Source organism: Hyperolius riggenbachi, chromosome 8 (genome assembly GCF_040937935.1).
Source record: "Hyperolius riggenbachi isolate aHypRig1 chromosome 8, aHypRig1.pri, whole genome shotgun sequence".
Classification (NCBI taxonomy): domain Eukaryota; kingdom Metazoa; phylum Chordata; class Amphibia; order Anura; family Hyperoliidae; genus Hyperolius; species Hyperolius riggenbachi.
This window is the reverse complement of record NC_090653.1, coordinates 43,985,977-44,008,072: the sequence shown is the minus strand read 5'-3', so window position 1 is coordinate 44,008,072 and position 22,096 is coordinate 43,985,977. Positions and strand designations below refer to the sequence as shown.

The following is a 22,096-nucleotide window of genomic DNA, read 5'->3' as shown; positions in this document are numbered from 1 at the left end:
GAACGTTCGGGGAACGTTCGGCCATGCGCTCTTAGTTCGGCCATGCGGCCGAACGGTTTGGCCGAACACCTGATGGTGTTCGGCCGAACTCGAACATCACCCGAACAGGGTGATGTTCTGCAGAACCCGAACAGTGGCGAACACTGTTCGCCCAACACTAGTCTTAAGTAGCTAGAGGTGCCCCCAAATTAAGGGAGATCTAGTCAGTGGAATGCCGAGAGCAGAATGAGTAACTTTACACTCATTTACACTTTGCTCAGGACTCTTTATAGGGAAGGAGGGAGAGAGGCACTCAAAAAGTGAGCCGCCTTTTCATCATCATTAGGCTCCTGTAGGCGCGTGCCTACAGTGCCTTATGGTAAATCTGGCCCTGGTTCATAGTACAACCAGTTTACTAAAAGCATAAATGTATTCACAGATTGCACTTACACATGTTCCCTGATTAGAAAACAACATTGAGTTTTGTCAGCAGACTCTACCCCACACAGTCTCCTAGTCTGACCACCCAAGCAACCATCCCCGACAGCTCTGCCTCCTACTTCCTGTAGTTCTGTCAGGCCACTCAGGACTCCTCCTTACTAGTTGTGTCACAGGCCACGTGACTCATCAGAGAAATGGGACATTCTGAGCCGCAACTGGGTCGGTCTAATGTACGGATAAGGAATTAAAGCCATAAAACACTTTCCTGACAGTGAAAGCAGGGGATAGATAAAAAAGGGTCAATAGTTCATATACAGTATTTGAGCTCTGGCACCCTTAAATTGATGTGTCATTGAGCAGAGACAATGAAACAGTAAAAACTGTAAAACAAGATTTAAATATAAAATAAAACTGTGGGATATCTAAAAAAAAAAATCAATTTCTGGAGAAGGAGGATAGATGCAGTTGTTTATCTCATATGTTTATTTTCACCTCTGTGTCAGGTAAACAACTTTCCCCTTAGAGGTGCTGCCATTTCTTCTTACCTAGCCTATTACCAAAGTTGGGGGAAGCCAGTTAACCTACCAGATGGGATTTGGGAGGAAAGAAACCAAACGTACAAAGTCAGTGTAGATATTGCCCAAGATTTTATTCTGTGACTCAGAGTGGGTGCCTAAACCGTGAGAACCAGTCACAATAGAGCTACTGTGAGCTCAAATCCGAACCTATATTCACAGTTATGGCTATCATGTCTACGGTACAGAAATTGATGCCAGCAACCAGTGCCAGAGGCAGAGATTCCAAAGTACGCCTCCCCTCCCCCTGAATTGTGCCTTCACCAGTATAGTTAGCAGATGTGTTCCCAGTATTAAGTTCTACCCCCCCCCACCACCCCTACCACCCTCAGTATAGAGATAGCCATATGTGCCCCCAGTATTCGGTAACCCCCTCCCCCCTCAGTATAGGTAGCCGGGTGTGCCCCCAGTAGTAGGTAGTCCTCCTCCCCAGTAAATATAGCCATATATGCCCCCAGTATTAGGCAGTCAACCCACATCCCCAATATAGGTAGCCAGATGTGCCCCAAGTAATAGACAGGCACCTTCAAAATCCCCCCTTTCACAAGTAAATAAACCCTGTGCCTGCTCAGTGTGTCCACTCCACCTTAACCACGAATAGGTTGAATACGAGCCTGGGCGCCCTGTGGGACACAGAGTAGGGGAACTCCTCTTGGCAGGGCCGACTCTAGACTTTTTGCCGCCTGAGGAAAACTTGTGAAGATGCCGCCGCCCCCCCCCCCCCCCCAGGCAGTATAATTGCCCCCAGGTTGCCTGGAGGGGGTAGCAGCCAGGAAAGGGGCTCCCTCGCCTGGATCCCCATCCTCTCTCCCCCCCCAGCTAATTGCGCAGCTGGCAGACACATCAGGCAGTGGGCGGGGAGCAATTACCACCTCATCCTTCCGTGTTCCAGCGTGCGTACCGCCGCTTGTAACGCGAAAGCAAGAGATGAGTAATTGCTCCCCGCCCACTGCCTGACCACACGCTGCACAATTAGTTGGAAGTGGAGAGCGGACGGGGTGACCCAGGTGAGGGAGGGGGGTCTGACTCCCCTCTTCGCCGCTGTGCACACTGCCCCCCTTCCTGGCTGCTACTCTCTCCAGCTCGGTGGTCCCCCCCCCCCCCCATGGTCAGGCGAGCGCTGCCCCACCCCGCCTCATGGGCGGCCTGGGACTGCCTCTTAGTGGTAAATTTGATATAAACAAGGCTTTAATGAAATCCAATAAAAAAAAATGTACAGCGAAACTCCTATTTGTGGGTCTTAAATCCTTTTGGACTGACTGAAAAATAGCACTTCCCACTCCTGTTGTACACTTAATAATAATCCGAACATTTGTATAGCGCTTTTCTCCTGTCGGACTCAAAGCGCTCAAGAGCTGCAGCCACTGGGACGCGCTCAAGAGGCCACCCTGCAGTGTTAAAGAGTCTTGCCTTGAACTCCCTACTGAATAGGTACTTGACCTAGCCAGGATTCGAACCCTGGTCTTCCATGTCAAAGGCAGAGCCCTTAACTAGTACACTATCCAGCCACTTTACAAAATTCTCCAAACAGTGTCCGCTCTCAACCTTTCAATTTAATTATTGTGGTTTTTGATGAATTCTCTGATTTCTTTCAGGAAGATACAACTTAGGTGGTGACCCTCAAGTGGAAATCAAGAGGATAAGAGAGCTTCTACAAAGCAGTGAGGGGCAGAATAATCCAGGTAAAGGCAAAGGCAAAACTGCTGTATTCTCTGTGTATATAACTTGTATGGCTCAAGTCCGACTTTCACATTTTCACAAACCTGCTGCGTAACTTTGTTTTTGAATTATGCTGCATAAGCAGATACATTTGTCACCAACATAGGGTGCCCCTGCCTCCATGAGTATGCTCTGAGCTTCCTTTATTTGGTTCAAGACAACCACCAGGTTTTTATGGCTGTCCACAGAGATAGATATCTCCAACACAGATAGAATGTATGTCCGGGGGGAAGAGACTAAGACCCAGATGCAATTCATTTTTTCTCCTAGGAGATATTTTTTCATCTTCGATTTAAAATAACGTTTTAGCACTTTGTAATTGAAAATGTACCAAAGAGTAGGTGAAAAAGTACTGTCTGAAATATTTTGAGTATTTGTTTTCTTGCTGGTGGTGTAAAAGTTGTGAAAGTAACACCTGGGAGAAAACTCAGGTGAAAAAGTGAATTGCATATGGGCCCTCATGATTTGTTTTATATCAGGATACATCTCCTTGGCTCATATGCAATTAACTTTTTCTCCTGAGTTTTCTCCTAGGAGATAATTTTTAATCTTCTATTTAGAATAACTTTTCAATCGAAAAAGTACCAAAAAATGAAGGTGGAAAAGTACTATCAAAATTATTTCTAAGTATTTTCTTGTTTGCTGGTGGTTTAACCTCTTGAGGACTGCAGGGCTAAACCCCCCTAGTGACCAGGCCATTTTTAGTCAAAAAGGCCACTGCAGCTTTAAGGCCAAGCTGCAGGGCCGCACAACATAGCACACAAGTGATTCCCCCTCCCCCTTTTCTCCCCACCAACAGAGCTCTCTGTTGGTGGGGTCTGATCGCTCCCCCATGTTTATTTTTTTTATCAATATTTTTGTTTGTTTAAAAAAAAACACTGTTCCTTTAAACCCCTTCCCTCTCCCCCTCCCTCCCCCCAGCCAGCCAATCATGGTGATCAGCTCTCATAGGCTTCACCCTATTAGAGCCGATCGCTCTCTTGTCCCCCAGGGGGACAGCCGTGTCACACGGCTGTCCCTAGTGCAGCGCTGCTGCTGATTGCAGCGCTGCACAGAGTAAATAGACGGCGATCACGCCGTCTAACAGTCTCCCGAGCGGCAATAGCCGCCCGGAGACTTAAGGCAGGGCGGAGCTCCGCCCCCCAAGCAGGAGATGCGCGCGCAGCCTGTGCGCGATCTCCTGCAAAACAGAGCCCCAGGACTTTACGTCAATTGTCGTTAGGCTGTCCTGGGGCTGCCGCCGCGGCCACGCCCATTGGCGTGACGCGGTCGGCAAAAGGTTAAAGGCATTTTACTGACGACTTTGAAAATATGACTTAGGAGAAAACTCAGGGGAAAAAGTGAATTGTATAAGGGCCCTTGACCCACATTTAATGAATGCTACTGGCCCTAATTCAATTCACTTTTTCTTCTAAGTTTTCACAGAGGTGATATTTTCCCACCTTTCATAAATAAAAAACGGCCCTTATTCAATGCAATCACTTTTACAAGCACTGTCAAAATTATTCTGAGTATTGTCTTGCTTGCGGGTGGCTTAAAAGGCATTTTATTGATAAGATGTGAAAATATCAGTTAGGAGAACACTTAGTAGGAAAATTGAATTAAATAAGGGTTATTGGCCCATATGCAATTCACATATTCACCCGAGTTTTCTCCTAGGAGATTATTTTTCATCTTCAATTTAAAATAACTTTTCAGCATTTTGGAATTGAAAAAGTACCAAAAAGTAGTTGAATAACTACTATCAAAATTATTTGGAGTATTTTCTTGCTTGCTAGTGATTAAAAATGTGTTTTATTTCAAGTTATGAAAATATCACCTAGGAGAAAACTCAGGTTAGAAAGTGAATTGCATATGGGCCATTATGGGCCACTTTTTCACCTGGGTTTTCTCCTAGTTGATATTTTCAAAACTTGTCATACAATGACTTTTAAACGATCTGCAAACAAATACTTGAGTATGTTGACAATGTTGACAGTAGTTTTTCACCAACTTTTTGGTACTTTTCCCATTGTAAAATGCTAAAAAGTTATTTTGAATCGAAGATGAAAAATTGTCTCCTAGTAGAAAAGTCAGGTGAAAAAGTGAATTGCATATGGGCCTGTGGGCCATATGCAATTAACTTTTTCACCTGACTTTTCTACTAGGAGATAATTTTTCAACTTCTTTTTAAAATAACTTTTCAGCATTTTGTAAAAAAAAAAGTACCAAAAAGTTGGTGAAAAAAGTACTATCAAAATTGTTTTGAGTATTTTCTTGCTTGCTGGTGGCTTAAAACAGATTTTATGACAAGGTGTGAATACATCACCTAGGAGAAAATGTCGGAGAAAAAGTTAATTGCATATGGCTCTATGGGCCATATGCAATTCACTTTGTGACCTGAGTTTTCTCAGGTAAATGATAAAGCGCTATCAAAATTATTTTGAGCATTTTCTTGCTTTCCGGTGGCTTAAAATGCTTTTTTTTTTTTTGACAAATTTAAAAATATCACCCAGGAGAAAACTCAGGTGAAAAAATGAATTGCATATGGCCCTATGTCTTTTACGCCACCAGTAAGTAAGAAAATACTTGCACATATGCAATTAACTTTTTCTCCTGAGTTCTCTCCTTGGAGATAATTTTTCAACTTCTCTTTAAAATAACCTTTCAGCACTTTGTAAGTGAAAAAGTACTATCAAAATCATTTTGAGTATTTTCTTGCTTGCTGTTGGTTTAAAAGTCATTTTATTGACAAGTTATGAAAATATCATCTAGGAGAAAACTCAGGAGAAAAAGTTGAATTGAATATGGCCCCCAGAATAGTTCTGCCAGTACTTTTTCAACTACTTTTTCATTTGCAGTGTGGTAAAAAGTTGTAAATTAAAAGATAAAAAATTATCTCCTAGGAGAAACCTTAGGAGGAAAAGTGAACTGAATAATGCCAAAGAGCCCATATGCAGTTCTCATGAGTTTTCTCCTAGGAGATCATTTAAAAAAAAAAAAACTTTCCAGTTAGTAACTTCACAGTAGTTATTTTGACAGTACTTTTACAACTACGTATGGTATTTTTTTAAAGTGCAAAGTGCTGAAAAGTTATTTTAAACAGATAATTAAAAATTATCTCTTAGGAGAAAACAGAAGAAAAGGTGAATTGCATTAGGGATGGTCGTAGTCAGCCAACTTCGTTACGCTGGAACTACGCATAGTTTTCCGCAATTACGCTTCGCAAGCTCCGAAATCAGAAACTTTGCTACGTTTGCATTTTGTAGACTACGCGTTAAAATACGGAAGCTTCGCGCAGTGCGAAGTGTAGTTGATGCGGACCGTTATGCCCTTATGCGAAAAAATGTCCGCAATAATCTGCTAACTATGTGCATGGGTGAACTAATATAAGCATACATTCCACCTTCCAATGCGGAATTGTATACGTATAGAAGGGCAATAATATTTCTGTGCATGCGCAATGATCCGTACAGACGCAGTTAGACGCAGTTACCGCACGCGTAGTTGTCTTCGCAACACATACGTCAACTACGCGTAGCAGGCGAAGCTTTGCATAGCGGGACTACGACAACGCAGGAAAAACGTACACGAAGTTTTTAAACTTCGTCTATGAACTACGATGCGTAGTTGCGGACTATGACGCGTAGATTCGCGCTGGCGTAGTTTACGAGCAACCCTGAATTGCATATGAAAAAAATACATATATCCAGGCACATCGCATCTAGTTAGGACATTAAATAAGTTATTAAGGAATGGGAGGTGCTGAAGGGGGTGTGGCTAGAAAACAGCAAAAATCTAATAACCCTTCGCACTCTCGCATGCAAGGGTTAATAGATTTTTGCTGTTTTCTAACCACACCCCCTTCAGCACCTCCCATTCCTTAATAACTTATTTAATGTCCTAACTAGATGCGATGTGCCTGGATATATGTATTTTTTTCTTGTTACTGACCCCTGTGGCTAGCGTCTAATTCAGTGCGCTCCCTCCTTCCCCTGTATGTGTTTGTCAGCATGCACACAGCGTATGCTGGTGTATGTGTATGGTGCACATGGATACATTACGTTAGCTCCCTTGTGCGATAGGTAAGATGCACTATCTGTCCCAGGAGAGGACATCAGGATGTGTGCTTCTAATCCATTGATAGGTTTGATGCAATGAATGTGTTTGCATGTCTGCACTATGCATGTTACAGGGCTAGAGTTAGGACACCTATGTATACCTGGGTACTTCTGCGCAGTATAGGTGACTCAGCATAAGAATGCATTCTTCTGTGAACTAAAACCCTGGCTTTTAACTTAGCTGTAGGGATAACAGTTGTGCCTGGATGAGTGAATCTATGAATGCATTTGTTTGAACATTTGCATGCGAGAGTGCGAAGAGTTAATATATTTTTGCTGAATTGCATATGGGCCAAGGTTTTCTCCCAGGAAATACTTTCACACCTTTATCAATACAATAACTTAAAAGCTTCCAGCACGTAAGGAAGAAAAAAAAAATATATAAAATAAAAAAAAATATATATATATATATATATATGATAGTTGTCAAAATTATTCTGATTATTTTCTTGCTTATAGGGCATTTTATTGATAAGGTGAGAGAATATCACCTGGGAGTTAAAAAAAAAGTGAACCATATCTGTTTCTCACAATTTATCTTTCAGTTTATCACAAGAATTGTCCCGCCTTGTAGTTGAGGTAAAAATTAGGTGCGATAGCAGTTTTGTGAATAAATGCCCAAGTTAGTAGTGGGATCATCCCTACTGACAGATGATGAGATGTCCAACACTGAAAACTAAAAGTGGCATTTTTGCTTATATTTTACCTATTTTGTAGCTCAAATTTTGAGGGTTTTTCATGAATGACAGTATTGGAAGTAGAGTGTGACTTCTTTACTGCAGTTTTAATTTACACTTGCCACACAAGCAACAATCTTGAAGCATTTTCAGTCCTTAAGAATAATTTAATGCATTTTTTTAAAAGCCATTAGAAGTAAGGGATGCTACCTTGATACTGTATATAGCTTATGTACTGCAGTACTTGCACAGTTTTCTATCATAGTCTGTGAGGAGCAGGGCTGCACTGTGAGCCAATCAAGACAAGACAGAACATTTATATTGTGCTTTTCTCCTAGTGGACTCAAAGCACCAGAGTTGCAGCCTCAGGGTCCCTATTGAATAGGTGCCTGCTCTACAGATTTGTTTAGTGCTGTGGTCTACCCTGTCCTATCAGAAGGCTGGGGAGGGGCACTATCAGTGGCGGACATACGGCCGTGCAGGCCGTGCCGCCGCACAAGGGCCCCTGAAGTTCTGCTGCTTCAGGGGCCCATTAAGTATTGCAGGGTTTTTTTTTTTTTTATGTTTTTTTTTTTTAACCTGGGGGGCCCAACTCCTGTCCTCCCCCCTCACCTCGCCCCCCCCCCCCCCTCATGCGGCGGGAGAGCGGAAAATACAAGAAGTCTCCGGCCGGGGCGGCAGCTGCCGCTTGGTCTCCAACTTTGGAGACATATCGGAAACTAAGCAGCAGCTGCCTCTAGCGTCTGCTGCAGCCCCGGCCGGAGACTTCCTGTATTTTCTGCTCTCCCGCCGGCTGCAGCGCATACCGGGAGGGGGGCCCCGAGGTGAGTGAGGGAGGATAGGAGTCGGGCCCCCCACCCGGATAGCTACCCACCCGGCTACCTTACCCACCCACCCGGCTACCTACCCCGCTACCTAACCATCCACCCGGCTACCTACCCGGCTACCTAACCAGGCTACCTACCCACCCACCCGGCTACCTAGCTACCCACCCGGCTACCTAACCACCCTGCCGGCTATCTACCTGGCTACCTACCCACCCGGCTACCTAACCACCCGGCTACCTAGCTACCCACCCGGCTACCTAACCACCCTGCCGGCTATCTACCTGGCTACCTACCCACCCGGCTACCTAACCACCCTGCCGGCTATCTACCTGGCTACCTACCCACCCGGCTACCTAGCTACCCACCCGGCTACCTAACCACCCTGCCGGCTACCTACCTGGCTACCTACCCACCCGGCTACCTAGCTACCCACCCGGCTACCTAACCACCCTGCCGGCTATCTACCTGGCTACCTACCCACCCGGCTACCTACCCACCCGGCTACCTAGCTACCTACCCGGCTACCTAACCACCCTGCCGGCTACCTACCTGGCTACCTACCCACCCGGCTACCTAGCTACCCACCCGGCTACCTAACCACCCTGCCGGCTATCTACCTGGCTACCTACCCACCCGGCTACCTAGCTACCCACCCGGCTACCTAACCACCCTGCCGGCTATCTACCTGGCTACCTACCCACCCACCCGGCTACCTAACCACCCTGCTGGCTACCTACCCACCCGGCTACCTACCCACCCACCCGGCTACCTACCCACCCGGATACCTACCTACCCACCCGGCTACCTACCCACCCACCCGGCTACCTACCCACCCGGCTACCTACCCCGCTACCTAACCATCCACCCGGCTACCTACCCGGCTACCTAACCAGGCTACCTACCCACCCACCCGGCTACCTAGCTACCCACCCGGCTACCTAACCACCCTGCCGGCTATCTACCTGGCTACCTACCCACCCGGCTACCTACCCACCCGGCTACCTAGCTACCCACCCGGCTACCTAACCACCCTGCCGGCTACCTACCTGGCTACCTACCCACCCGGCTACCTAGCTACCCACCCGGCTACCTAACCACCCTGCCGGCTATCTACCTGGCTACCTACCCACCCGGCTACCTAGCTACCCACCCGGCTACCTAACCACCCTGCCGGCTATCTACCTGGCTACCTACCCACCCACCCGGCTACCTAACCACCCTGCTGGCTACCTACCCACCCGGCTACCTACCCACCCACCCGGCTACCTACCCACCCGGATACCTACCTACCCACCCGGCTACCTACCCACCCACCCGGCTACCTACCCACCCGGCTACCTACCCCGCTACCTAACCATCCACCCGGCTACCTACCCGGCTACCTAACCAGGCTACCTACCCACCCACCCGGCTACCTAGCTACCCACCCGGCTACCTAACCACCCTGCCGGCTATCTACCTGGCTACCTACCCACCCGGCTACCTAACCACCCGGCTACCTAGCTACCCACCCGGCTACCTAACCACCCTGCCGGCTATCTACCTGGCTACCTACCCACCCGGCTACCTAACCACCCTGCCGGCTATCTACCTGGCTACCCACCCACCCGGCTACCTACCCACCCACCCGGCTACCTACCCACCCGGATACCTACCTACCCACCCGGCTACCTACCCACCCGGCTACCTAACCACCCACCCGGCTACCTACACACCCACCCGGCTACCTACCTACCCACCAGGCTACCTACCTACCTACCCACCCGGCTACCTACCAACCCACCAGGCTACCTACCCACCCACCCAGCTACCTAACCACCCACCTACCCACCCACCAGGCTACCTACCCACCCGCCTACCCAGCCACCCACCAGGCTACCCACCCGGCTACCCAGCCACCCACCAGGCTACTTACCCATCCGGCTAAGGGCTACCTACCTACCCACCCGGCTGCCTACCTACCCACCAGGCTACCTATCCACCCAACCACCCATGGGAGCTGCGCGCCGGATGGAGGCTGGGACAGGAGGTCTGCTGCTGCAGGTGAGTAAATGGTTTTTTTTTATTATTTATTTTAGCAGGTGTATGTTCTGGGCAGGTCTGCCACATGATTGCGTGTATGTTCTGGGCAGGTCTGCCACATGATTGCGTGTATGTTCAGGGCAGGTCTGCCACATGATTGCGTGTATGTTCTGGGCAGGTCTGCCACATGATTGCATGTATGTTCTGGGCAAATTTGCTACATGATTGCATGTGTTTTCTGGGCAAATCTGCCGACATGATTGCACGTATTTTCTGGGCATATCTGCCGACATGATTACAGGTATTTTCTGGGCATATCTGCCGACATGATTGCAGGTATTTTCTGGGCATATCTGCCGACATGATTGCAGGTATTTTCTGGGCATATCTGCCGACATGATTGCACGTATTTTCTGGGCATATCTGCCGACATGATTGCACGTATTTTCTGGGCATATCTGCCGACATGATTGCACGTATTTTCTGGGCATATCTGCCGACATGATTGCACGTATTTTCTGGGCATATCTGCCGACATGATTGCACGTATTTTCTGGGCATATCTGCCGACATCATTGCACGTATTTTCTGGGCATATCTGCCGACATCATTGCACGTATTTTCTGGGCATATCTGCCGACATCATTGCACGTATTTTCTGGGCATATCTGCCGACATCATTGCACGTATTTTCTGGGCATATCTGCCGACATCATTGCACGTATTTTCTGGGCATATCTGCCGACATGATTGAATGTATTTTCTGGGCAAATCTGCTCACATTATGTGTATTTTCTTGAGAAAACCTGCACAATTATGTGAATTTTCTGGGGAAAGGGTCACCAAAACTTGGGCCCACTGTCTTTGCGTTGCACTTTTCAAGGGAACCTGAGGTGAGAATAATATTGAGGCTGCCATATTTCTCTCCTTTTAAGCAATACCAGTTGCCTGGTTGCCGTTCTGGTCCTCTGCCTCTTATTCTTTCAACCATAGACCCTGAACAAGCATGCAGCAGGTCAGGGGTTTCTGACAATATTGTCAGAACTGAGAAGATTAAGCTGCATGCTTGTTGCTGGTGTAATTCAGTTTATTACTGCAGCCAAATAGATCAGCAGGGCCGCCAGGCAACTAGTATTGTTTAAAAGGAAATAAATATGGCAGCCTCCATATCACTCTCACCCCGGGATCACTTTAAATTACAGTTAGCTCCGCCCTTATCCGGTCATTGCCACGCCCATTTTTTGCCGCGGCGCTACGCGCCGCAGGTTCTATCCACGCCCATTTTTTGCCGCGGCGCGCTTCGCGCGCCGCAGGTTATAGCTGCACCCATTTTTGGACGCGGCGCGCTTCGCGCGCCGCAGGTCAGGGGGCCCACAACTGATATTTTGCACAGGGGCCCACTGCTGCCTGTGTCCGCCACTGGGCACTATTCTTACGTCTGCAGAACAGGGCATAGAAAAATATATGCAGATTGTACTCTGTTCTTTAGGTTTTCTACATGATTTATTGTACAGAACTACAAGTCATTTAGTAGCTAAGACACTTCACATACATTGTATGGCAGCTGTGTGCCTGGACTTTGGCTTTTCGGGAAAAGTGAATTTAAGACCTGCTTTGTCCAGAGATTGGACCGCTATGCATGGAAGTCCTGCTGTGCCCACAAACTCAGCCTGTCTTTAATCATATACATCCTCTGCAACCAATTAAGTGATAATTAATGATGGTTTTGGGTGGCAAAAGACTAGCTTGTGAGTGGGATCTAATGTGCACCAAATCCTCCGATCGCCTAGTCAGTATTGTAATTTGTAACCATGAATATTTTGGTCAACCCAGAAACTTGCTTCAAGTTTGTAGTTTGTGTAACGCATTACTTTTTTTTTCCAAGTTCCTCTGATGTTTTTACATCTCTATAGCTTTGGATTGGGCCATGTTTCCATGAATAGTCCACCATGTGACCTTCTTCATGTTTGTAGTTTGTAGCTCGTTACTTTGTCTTTTTGCTCTGACCTTTGCATTTATCTATAGCCTTGGTCTGGACCATGATATTTACATAAACAGTCCACATGTGTCCTTATTCAAGTTTGTAACGCATTATTTTTTACCATCTTGCTCCGATGTTTGCAGATACCTATTGCTTTGGTGTGGACCATGATACTTCCATGAATAGTCCACTATGTGACCTTCTTCATGTTGGTAACTTATTACTTTTTCCATTTTGCTCTGATGTTTGCAGATATCTATGGCTTTGGTCTGGGCCATGATGTTTCCTTGGATGAACTTAATGATGTTGCTTCTAAGATAGATGGAGAGAGACGTGTCTTTCATGTGGAAGATATTGATTACCTGAAGAGGGCCTTCAACAATATAGCAGGTGAGTCTTTGAATCAGATTATGGGACTTATTTACAAATTATTTTGTAAATAAGCCTAAAATGTCCATAACACAACTTGAGCGTACTGCCTACTGAGGTAAGATGCATTTCACAAATGTAAAGAGGTAGGTGGTGATTGAGGTACAGAGATGGGATATTTTTCGACTAAGGGCAGGTCCAGACGGGCATCTGACCCAGCAGCCCGGCATCTGGGTCAAAAGCTTCTCTGCTAGTTAGCAGAAAAGCAGTTTTTGCCTTTTGGCGGCAGTTCCTGTCGTTCGGTAAATGTGTCCCTTTTGATCCATGCAGGGGTTCACATAAACGTTGTGGTTAGCTGATCCTGTACGCTGCACAATACAATGAGATCAAGCGCAGTATTGGCATGAACTATGGTAAACGATTGTATCAATGGCTGTCCATCCATTTGAATGGACAGCGCTTAAGTGACAACTGCTGCGAGCATTGTTTAACGCCATTTAGATGTACGTGTGAACTGCCCCTGATTTCAATCAGCTGCTCCTTCATAGGCGGGGATTACGCATACAAATCCCATAATAGTCATTATATAACAAGTAAAACCGGTACAGTGCAATGTACTAGACTTGTTCTTGTATTTGTTTTGCTTTATATATGTAAAAACTTACAAAAGTTCCATAAAACTAAATTCAAATATAAAACACAACTGGACCATAAATCATAAATTAAGGTTTCAAGATTCAAGTACTTTATTGCCATTGTGTAACACAACAAAATTAGTTTTCGAGAAAGCCCCACAGTGCTTATAAGGAACAAAGTGAAGTAACAAAGGTAGAAATCGAGGAATTGTACAAGTATGTCAACTATTAAAAAATGTTGTACAAGGATTCATGAGGGGAAAAAAAAATCAGATTTACTTACCTGGGCTTCCTCCAGTCCCTAGAAGCCTCGCGCTCCTGTCGTCTGGGAGCCTGCGCAGAGTGCTCCAGGCCATGGGAGTGCGAATGTGAGCGGCGCAATCCAAAAGATAGCAGGAGATGTTGATAACACGGAAGTCTAGAAACAATAGCTTATTGGTATACAGGTTCCAGGGCAGTATGAGATAAAGTCCAGAACACAGGAGTACTATATAAATGTCACGGTACAGAAGGGCTAGGCAGAAATCAAGGTCAGGCAATCCAATATTCAGGGCAGGCAGCAAACAGGCAGATTCCAGTAACAAGCAATAAATCAGCAATAAATCAGTTCAGGCAGAATCCAATAACAGGCAGTTGGTCAGGGAAGGCAGTAAACAGGCAGAGTCCAGTAACAAGCAGTAAGTAAAAGTCCAGAAAAGCAATCCACAAGTTTTCAAAAAGGCACCCAGCAGTAAGCAGAAGCATATGCTAACACAGGCAAAGTCAAAGTGCACTCAGTAACCTTAAAGGGAACCAGAGATGAACGATTCACACAAAATAAACATATCAGTTGATAGCTTGTAAAGAATAAATGCTCTACCCGATAATTTCGCCACTCTGGTGTGCCTTTTTGAGTGCTTTTTTATCCATTATTGCTCCAGGAAATATACAATATGGCCGCCGGCTCATATTCCTTCTGCTTCCAGGTTATGAGGTGTTCTGGATGTGCTGTCTAGGCTATATGAGACTATAGACAAGCAGGGCTGCTGTAGGCTTTCATCTGTGTGCTTTCAACTTCATATTCTGGTATGCTTTGTGGCTGCCTGTAGGAAGTGTCTCTCATAGTAATGAAACTGCATACAGTAGATAATAATGATGACTGGCTGCACAGACAGAGCACACAGATCACACAGCCACACTTGTCTGTTAGACAGAGATTTTTCCTGCAGCAGCAGCCCCTCTGATGTCATCACAGCTCTCAGTATGTAAAGCATGAAATTTGAGCCAGGAGGGGGAAGGCTTGGGCTTGAAAAGACTCCACAGAAGAGTGACTCAGCTATAATGATTCCAGGTCAAACCTCGACTGAATAGTCGGTGGATTCTTATCACAGTTGATAACAGATAGATTAGACTGAGAAGAATAAAACTAAAAGCAGGGTAGGTGTTTACTGTCATGTTCCCACTGATAAATGTAATAAAATACATGAGGGTGCTTCGTCTCTGGTTCTCTTTAAATATATCAGGCAACCAATCGGTGGCCAACCACATGCACACAACAGCCAATCACACGCAGGCATTGATCTAGTTTAAATATCAGCTGAGAGAGAGATCAGCTGACACGGGTGGCAATACATGTCAACTGGTAACCAATACTAACCAGCAAAACATCTTGATAGTGCTATAGCACAGCTATAGCACAGTGGCAAAAGCACAGCCTCTGATGTGAGAGACCAGGGTTCAAATCAGGCAGGGTCAGCCTCCACATATTATTATTTATTACATAAACCCCTGCCTAAATGTCAGCTGATTCTACCTCTGTCTCCGCCTAAGACCATACTGCGGCCAAGAGGAGCGATCCCATACACCCAGAAGTTATACATACACCTGCATTCTATGTTAAAGCAAATCTGCTTTTTTATAAGAAGTAAGATACTAAGATACTATTAAGATTTTTTTTTTAAGAAATAAGATACTTACCGGTACCTATGGAGAGGAAAGGCTCTGGATCCCATAGAGCTTTCCCGCTCCTCTCATGGTCTCCAAGTTCCAGCAGGTCACTCCCATTTAAATTTGCTGTTACAGGAGGTGTCGGAAGCACTCATTTTCACGAGTGCTCTCCAAGCTGGGTAGCTCCATACTGTGAATGTGCAGTACGGAGCTGTTGATCTCTGGAAACATTTGGATGACATAAGCGCTTCCAAGGGCTCCCAGTTGATCGAAAAAAAAGCTAATGGGGGTGACAACACTGGAATGCGGGAGCCATGAGTGGAAAGGGAAGACTCTTTAGGACCCGAAGCACACGGCCAGGACAATTCCGGCAGCAACTCCTACACACAGCCATGTGGAAATGTGGCCAAAGACGGCATGTGAATTAGACAAAGCAAGCGTCCTTTAGCTCACACCAGATCTAAGAACTGGTTACAATGGCAGCACAAAGGTCTGGCAGGCCAAGCACAATAAGGTGAAAAATGTTTGTGAACCTTACAGATTATGCATGCAGGTGAAATTTTTCTCATCTCTGGTTTTGCTTTTAAACTGTCTCCCATTAAAGCACAGCAGGTTAAGGAAAGTATTCCTATGATTGTGTGTGTAGACTGCATTGCGGTCTGCACAACTAGTAGACGGATGAGCAGTTGCTGGAACACCATGGGCAGCTCAGTTTTGTCTCTGCACAACTATTACTGCAAGCCACATGGATCTGTTTAGATGGCTGCAGACAAGTCTGGTGAAAGGTGTGGACAAAAGCACAATTTCATTTGAATGCAGTTTGTGTTGCCTGCCAGGATTGTCCTATGAGCAACATTCCACTGCCTTAAAGAGAATCTGTATTGTTAAAATCGCACAAAAGTAAACATACCAGTGCGTTAGGGGACATCTCCTATTACCCTCTGTCACAATTTCGCCGCTCCACGCCGCATTAAAAGTGGTTAAAAACTGTTTTAAAAAGTTTGTTTATAAACAAACAAAAGTTCCACCAAAACAGGAAGTAGGTTGATGTACAGCATGTCCACACATAGAAAATACATTCATACACAAGCAGGCTGTATAAACCCTTCCTTTTGAATCTCAAGAGATCATTTGTGTGTTTCTTTCCCCCTGCAGCTATCTTCCACTGAAGTGTCAGGCTGTTTCTACCTGCAGAGTGCAGACAGCTCTGCCTGTATGTAATTCCTCAGTATATGAAAGCCCAGCCAGCTCAGAGGAGGATTTATCCAGCTTGTAAAAGATAAGAGAGAAGAGAGCAGCTGCCCTAATCTAAATAATACACAGGCAGTGTTCAGAGAGGGGCCTGGAGGGGGGAGATGCATCACAGAACCACAACACTGAAGAACTTGGCAGCCTTCCAGACACAGGCTTACAAGTCTGACAAGAGAGAGATAAGTTGATTTATTACAGAGATGGTGATAGTAGAACGTGCTGCAGTAAGCCAGAACACATTAGAATAGCTTTTGGAACTTGTAGGATAATAAAAAACAGGATGCAATTTTTGTTACGGAGTCTCTTTAATGCTGCTGCCTAGTGTCTTTCTGGAGGTAGGTGGAGAGATGACGCTGCAGCTTTTGTGGATGGGGTACTAATGATTGAAGGACCTGGCGAGAGAGAGTCTGTAGTCCCCAAGTCCCGCCCACCCTGCCACAAAGCAACTGCGGAGAGAAGGTGACAGAGAGGGCACTTCTATCTGATCCCAGTCAAGGAGGACACAGACGCTGCCATGTGGTCGCATTGAACCAGGAATTAATCCAGCCCTATGGCTACTCTTCCCCAATTCCATATTGTGTTTGCTAGACTCCAGAGTCTCTTGGATGTTAAATGTCATTTTTCCACAAAAATCATACTACCGAGGTGATTTTAAACCAATTTTTTCCAATTTGTGATTTTTTTTTCTGTCATTTTTTTGCATTCTCAGATGCTAAAAATGGCAAATAAAATACTCCTCGGAAATCAGAAAAATGGAAACTCAGAAAATCGGAAATTGGCATTGGTAGAAACTGGAATTTCTGTGGAATCGGAAATAGGCATTTCCAACCATTCCTAGTTGAAATCCAAGTTGAAAAGCCACCTCTAGCGCCATTTATGGATTTATGGATCTTCTGTAGCATAATCCACCCACAACTAATTACTGATCAGATATGTACCTATGCTCTGAGTCCTAAGGGAGAAAAGTGCTTTATAAGTTTAATGCTAGGTACACATGATGCATTTTTTTGGTCGATTTTCCATCTGATCGATTCTCCACTTGATTTTCTGCTCCATTTTCCACTCTATTGTCTTATCTTTTCTTATCAATTTCCATTTACGTCTATGAGAAATCGACCAGTAAAAAAAAAAACGGATATGACGGAAATAATCTATCGAACCATCTATCTACTGAAAAAACGTATGGTGTGTACTTAGCATTATTGTAGTTTTCAGACATTCTGAGAGGTACTTCCCATTCAGTCCCCCAACGAGAAGCTCAGGTCCGTTTCGGGTGGGACTTGGAAGCTCCCTAGGTTAGCGCCTATATTTGTGATTGATGTAATATTTCTGTTTTATTTTTAGATGAGACTCAAGCCTTTGATATGTGTGGACTGAGCAATGAGCACTCCAATGATACGAGGGAGAAATTTCCTTGGATTGTTACAATTACTTCTGTGGTAAGCAATGAGGCTCTGCCTCTGATGTCATAGTAGTGAAGTTCTGACAGCATGACCAAGCGACATCTGCTACAGGACCACATCAGCACAAAATGTTGACTTTCTATGTAGTATAAGGGCTCAGACACACTATAAGCCAGTGATGGCTAACCTTGGCACTCCAGCTTTGACAAAACTACAAATCCCATTATGCCTCTGCCTCCATGAGTTATGCTTAGAGCTGTCAGAGTATTGCAGTGCTTCATGGGACTTGTAGTTCCACCACAGCTGGAGTGCCAAGGCTAGCCATCACTGCTATAAACACTTTTCTGAATACTTTTTGGTCATCAGAGCTTTCTGAGAGCTTTTTAAAAGATGCTCCCATTGACTTATATTAAAATTGCTGTAAAATCACTGTAAAATTGCAATCATGGTAAAATCACACGATTTTACCGCAATTTTAATGTAAGTCAATGGGAGCGGTTTTTTACAAAGCTCTGAAGGCCAAAAAGCACTTATAGTGTATCTGAAGTTGAAGAGAAATCGAGAGCCCAATATGGTGTAGTATGTCAAAATTGATTGGATAAATGAAACAGTGAGATGGTAATACTCACAAACACGGGTTACCACCTAGGTAACCACTCATTAGGCAGGTGAGGAGATTAGACCTGTCCTCACTCAGGATTAAGAAGTCACTCTCTGTAGATAGGAAGAAAGGGGGTAGATCACCCCTCCACCTGGGGTGGACTCAAATATATTGGTAGGTGAACAGAGGCGCCAGAAGGATAAAAGTACATAAAATTTTTTAAAAATCGGAGAAAGTGGTGGACTCGCCTCCGTTAAAGAGAGTCTGAAGCGAGAATAAATCTCGCTTCAGACCTCATAGTTAGCAGGGGTATGTGTGCCCCTGCTAAAACGCCGCTATCCTGCGGCTTAACAGGGGTCCCTTCACCCCCAAATCCCCTCCGTGCAGCCGGGGAGCGCTTCCGCATTGGGGCAGGGCTAACCGCCGCAGCCCTGTCTCATGCGCGTCTATCAGACGCGTACCTCCGCCTTTCCCCCGCCCCTCTCAGTCTTCCTTCACTGAGAGAGGCGGGGGAGAGGCGGCGATGCGCGTCTGATAGACGCGACTAGAGGTAAGGCTGCAGCCGTTAGCCCTGCCTCCAGGAAGAGAATATCTACGACCAAGTTGATGACCAAGTCTTGCGGGGGTGGGTTTGGGGGTGAAGGGACCCCCGTTTAGCCGCGGGATAGCAGCGTTTTAGCAGGGGCACACATGCCCCTACTAACTATGAGCTCTGAAGCGAGATTTATTCTCGCTTTAGAGTCTCTTTAAAGCAGACACCAAGGACTGTAAATATATAGATATACGCATTTATTTAAAATACCCCAAAGATGCAACGCGTTTCGTGGTCACAGCCCACTTCTTCAGGCAATAAGCAGGGGATAAACAACAGCAATTCAGTTATAGGTGCTCTGCTTGCTATAACTGAATTGCTGTTGTTTATTCCCTGCTTATTGCCTGAAGAAGTGGGCTGTGCCCGCGAAACACGTTGCATCTTTGGGATATTTTCAATAAATGTGTATATCTATATATTTACAGTCCTTGGTGTCTGCTTTAACGCAGGCGAGTCCACCACTTCCTCCCAGCAATTTTTTAAAAATTTGATGTATTTTTATCCTTCTGGCGCCTCTGTTCACCTACCAATATATTTATAGTGTATCTGAGCCCTTAGGGCCTATGTACTCAAACTCTTCATAGTAATCAGAATCTGTGGGCCCCCCTCACTACATGGAGATGGAGATGGTAAAATTGGGTAGCGATTAGCCAATCAAAAATGGATGCACCGGGCTTCAATGTTATAAAGGGTAAATAAATATGGCAAATTCTATATCTGCATTTAAGGAAGGCTTAGATGCTTCCCTTGCATTGAAAGACATTCTTGACTATAATTACAGATCATTCCTGGCCGTGGTGTTCTGTGGTCATGACGGCAGAGCTCTGTGAGCCAGTCAAGAGCCGCTTTCATTGGCTTCTGACAGTGTGATCAATGAAAGCCAATGGGAGTTGCTTACATTCATGACAGGGTCAGACGCCGATGAAATTGGCTCCTGACCGGCTCACGGAGCTCTGCCGCCAGAGACAGGCAGAATGAGTGAGCTGCGGCGGGGAGACAGGATGAGATCGGCGGGAGCTACAAGAGTGGCAAACGACCGGTGGAAGTGATATGATATCTACGCACTGGCAGGATTAACAGCATCAAAACAGGGTGTAGATGTACTGTATGTAAGTGACACTTTATTTTACAGGTTTATACAGTATATTTAAGTAATCTCTGTAATTTTTGTTTTTCTAGCATCGAAGCGGAGTGGTGAGAGCTAAAGGATCCATTATCACCAGGAATTTCATCCTAACAGCTGCCCAGGCCTTCCACCTTGATGATGCTGTATATATGTCTGTGCAAGTTGACAGTAAGTATCAGGGGCGCTGCCAGCATACAGGCGAGCCACGCCCCTTCTTGGGGCCTCACACAAAGGGGGGCCTCACTCTGTTGCTGGTGGCGGAGCGGCAGGAGGGTGTGCGCAGTGTCGGGGGGGGGGGGGGGGGGGAGTGGGTAGAGCGAAGTTAACCTATACTGAGGTGTACCTACCTAGCTAACCTATACTGGGGGGTCCTACCTATCTAACCTATACTGGGGGAACCTACCTATCTAATCTATACTGGAGGCATCTACCTATCTAACCTATACTGCGTGCACATACCTATCTAACTTATACTGGGGGCGTGTACCTAACCTATGCTGATGGGCTTGGAAGAACAAAGAGAAATCGAGAGCCCAATATGGTGTAATATTGTTAAGTTGGTTGTGGTTTAAAGCAAAAAAATCTTAGATATACTCACAAACATGGGTTACCCATAGGCAACCACTTCAAGTGCGGGTGGGGAGTATTATAACCTGACCCCAATCAGGTTATTAAGATGTCACTCTCTGTAGATAGGAAACGGGGTAGCACCCCTCCACCGAGGGTGGAATCAAGATTTCAGCAAAGCTTGGTGTACAGAGGCGCCAGAGTAGAATAACAACGTTTAAAAACCGTCTAAAAGAGGGGGATGTTCAGGTGGACTTACCTCCCTCAAAACTATATAAAACTCAATTGAGTCACAATATATCAATACAAAAAAAATGTTTTATTCAACTCCACTTAGTGCAACGCGTTTCGCAAGTGTGGTCCTGCTTCATTGGGCAAATAGGAGCATAACTCAATGAGTCTAAATGCAGAAGTGAGCGCCTCTGTGCAGTCACAGAGGCGCTCACTTCTGCATTTAGACCCACTGAGTTATGTGGAAATGGGTAAGGGGTACTATGTGGAAACAGGAAAAAAGGGCGCCGGCAGCTAGTGGACAAAAAAGGCGTCCGCCATTCACTCCTATAATAAATATCGTTTAATGGGCGCCATTATTAACATTATACAAACAGCTTCCGGAGATTTTTAATGTTTTATAACTGCGCTTGTGATGATTTAAGTTTAGAAAATGTGCCCGTGACGAATAACGTTTATAAAAATACTAAACATATTTATCGTATGTAACTAAAACATTGTTTAAAATGTTATTTGTTATGGTTTGTAAAACATTATTATTCACAAAATAAAGTGATAAGTATGTAACATAAATTGCAATATATTTTTTACAGTCACTATTTGTAAAACATTATTATCCACATAATAAAGTGATCAGTAACGGGGGTGGTTAGGGCTAGGGTTAGGCACCACCAGGGGGTGGTTAGGGTTAGGCACCACCAGGGGGTGGTTAGGGTTAGGCACCACCAGGGGGTGGTTAGGGTTAGGCACCACCAGGGGGTGGTTAGGGTTAGGTACCACCAGGTGGGTGGTTAGGGTTAGGCACCACCAGGGTGGTGGTTAGGGTTAGGCACCATCAGGGGGGTGGTTAGGGTTAGGCACCACCAGGGGGGTCTTAGGGAAAGGCACCACCAGGGGGATCTTAGGGTTAGCCACCACCAGGGGGTGGTTAGGGTTAGGCACCATCAGCAGGGTCTTAGGGTTAAGCACCACCAGGGGGGTGGTTAGGGTTAGGCACCACCACACCAGGGGGGTCTAAGGGTTAGGCACCACCAGGGGGGTCTTAGGGTTAGGCACCACCAGGTGGGTGGTTAG

At 45.7% G+C, this 22,096-nt stretch overlaps 1 protein-coding gene across 2 annotated transcripts in view; it reads left to right on the top strand.

The window, feature by feature from the left end:
* The window catches only part of LOC137528774 (complement factor B-like), a 161,088-nt gene that overhangs the window by 94,831 nt on the left and 44,161 nt on the right, over positions 1-22,096 (top strand). For both annotated transcript variants that reach the window (XM_068250341.1, XM_068250340.1), the window contains exons 9-12: positions 2,591-2,677; positions 12,574-12,711; positions 17,847-17,941; positions 20,278-20,392. In XM_068250341.1, the coding sequence (XP_068106442.1) occupies positions 2,591-2,677; positions 12,574-12,711; positions 17,847-17,941; positions 20,278-20,392 (435 nt within the window). The remainder of the gene's footprint in view (positions 1-2,590; positions 2,678-12,573; positions 12,712-17,846; positions 17,942-20,277; positions 20,393-22,096) is intronic.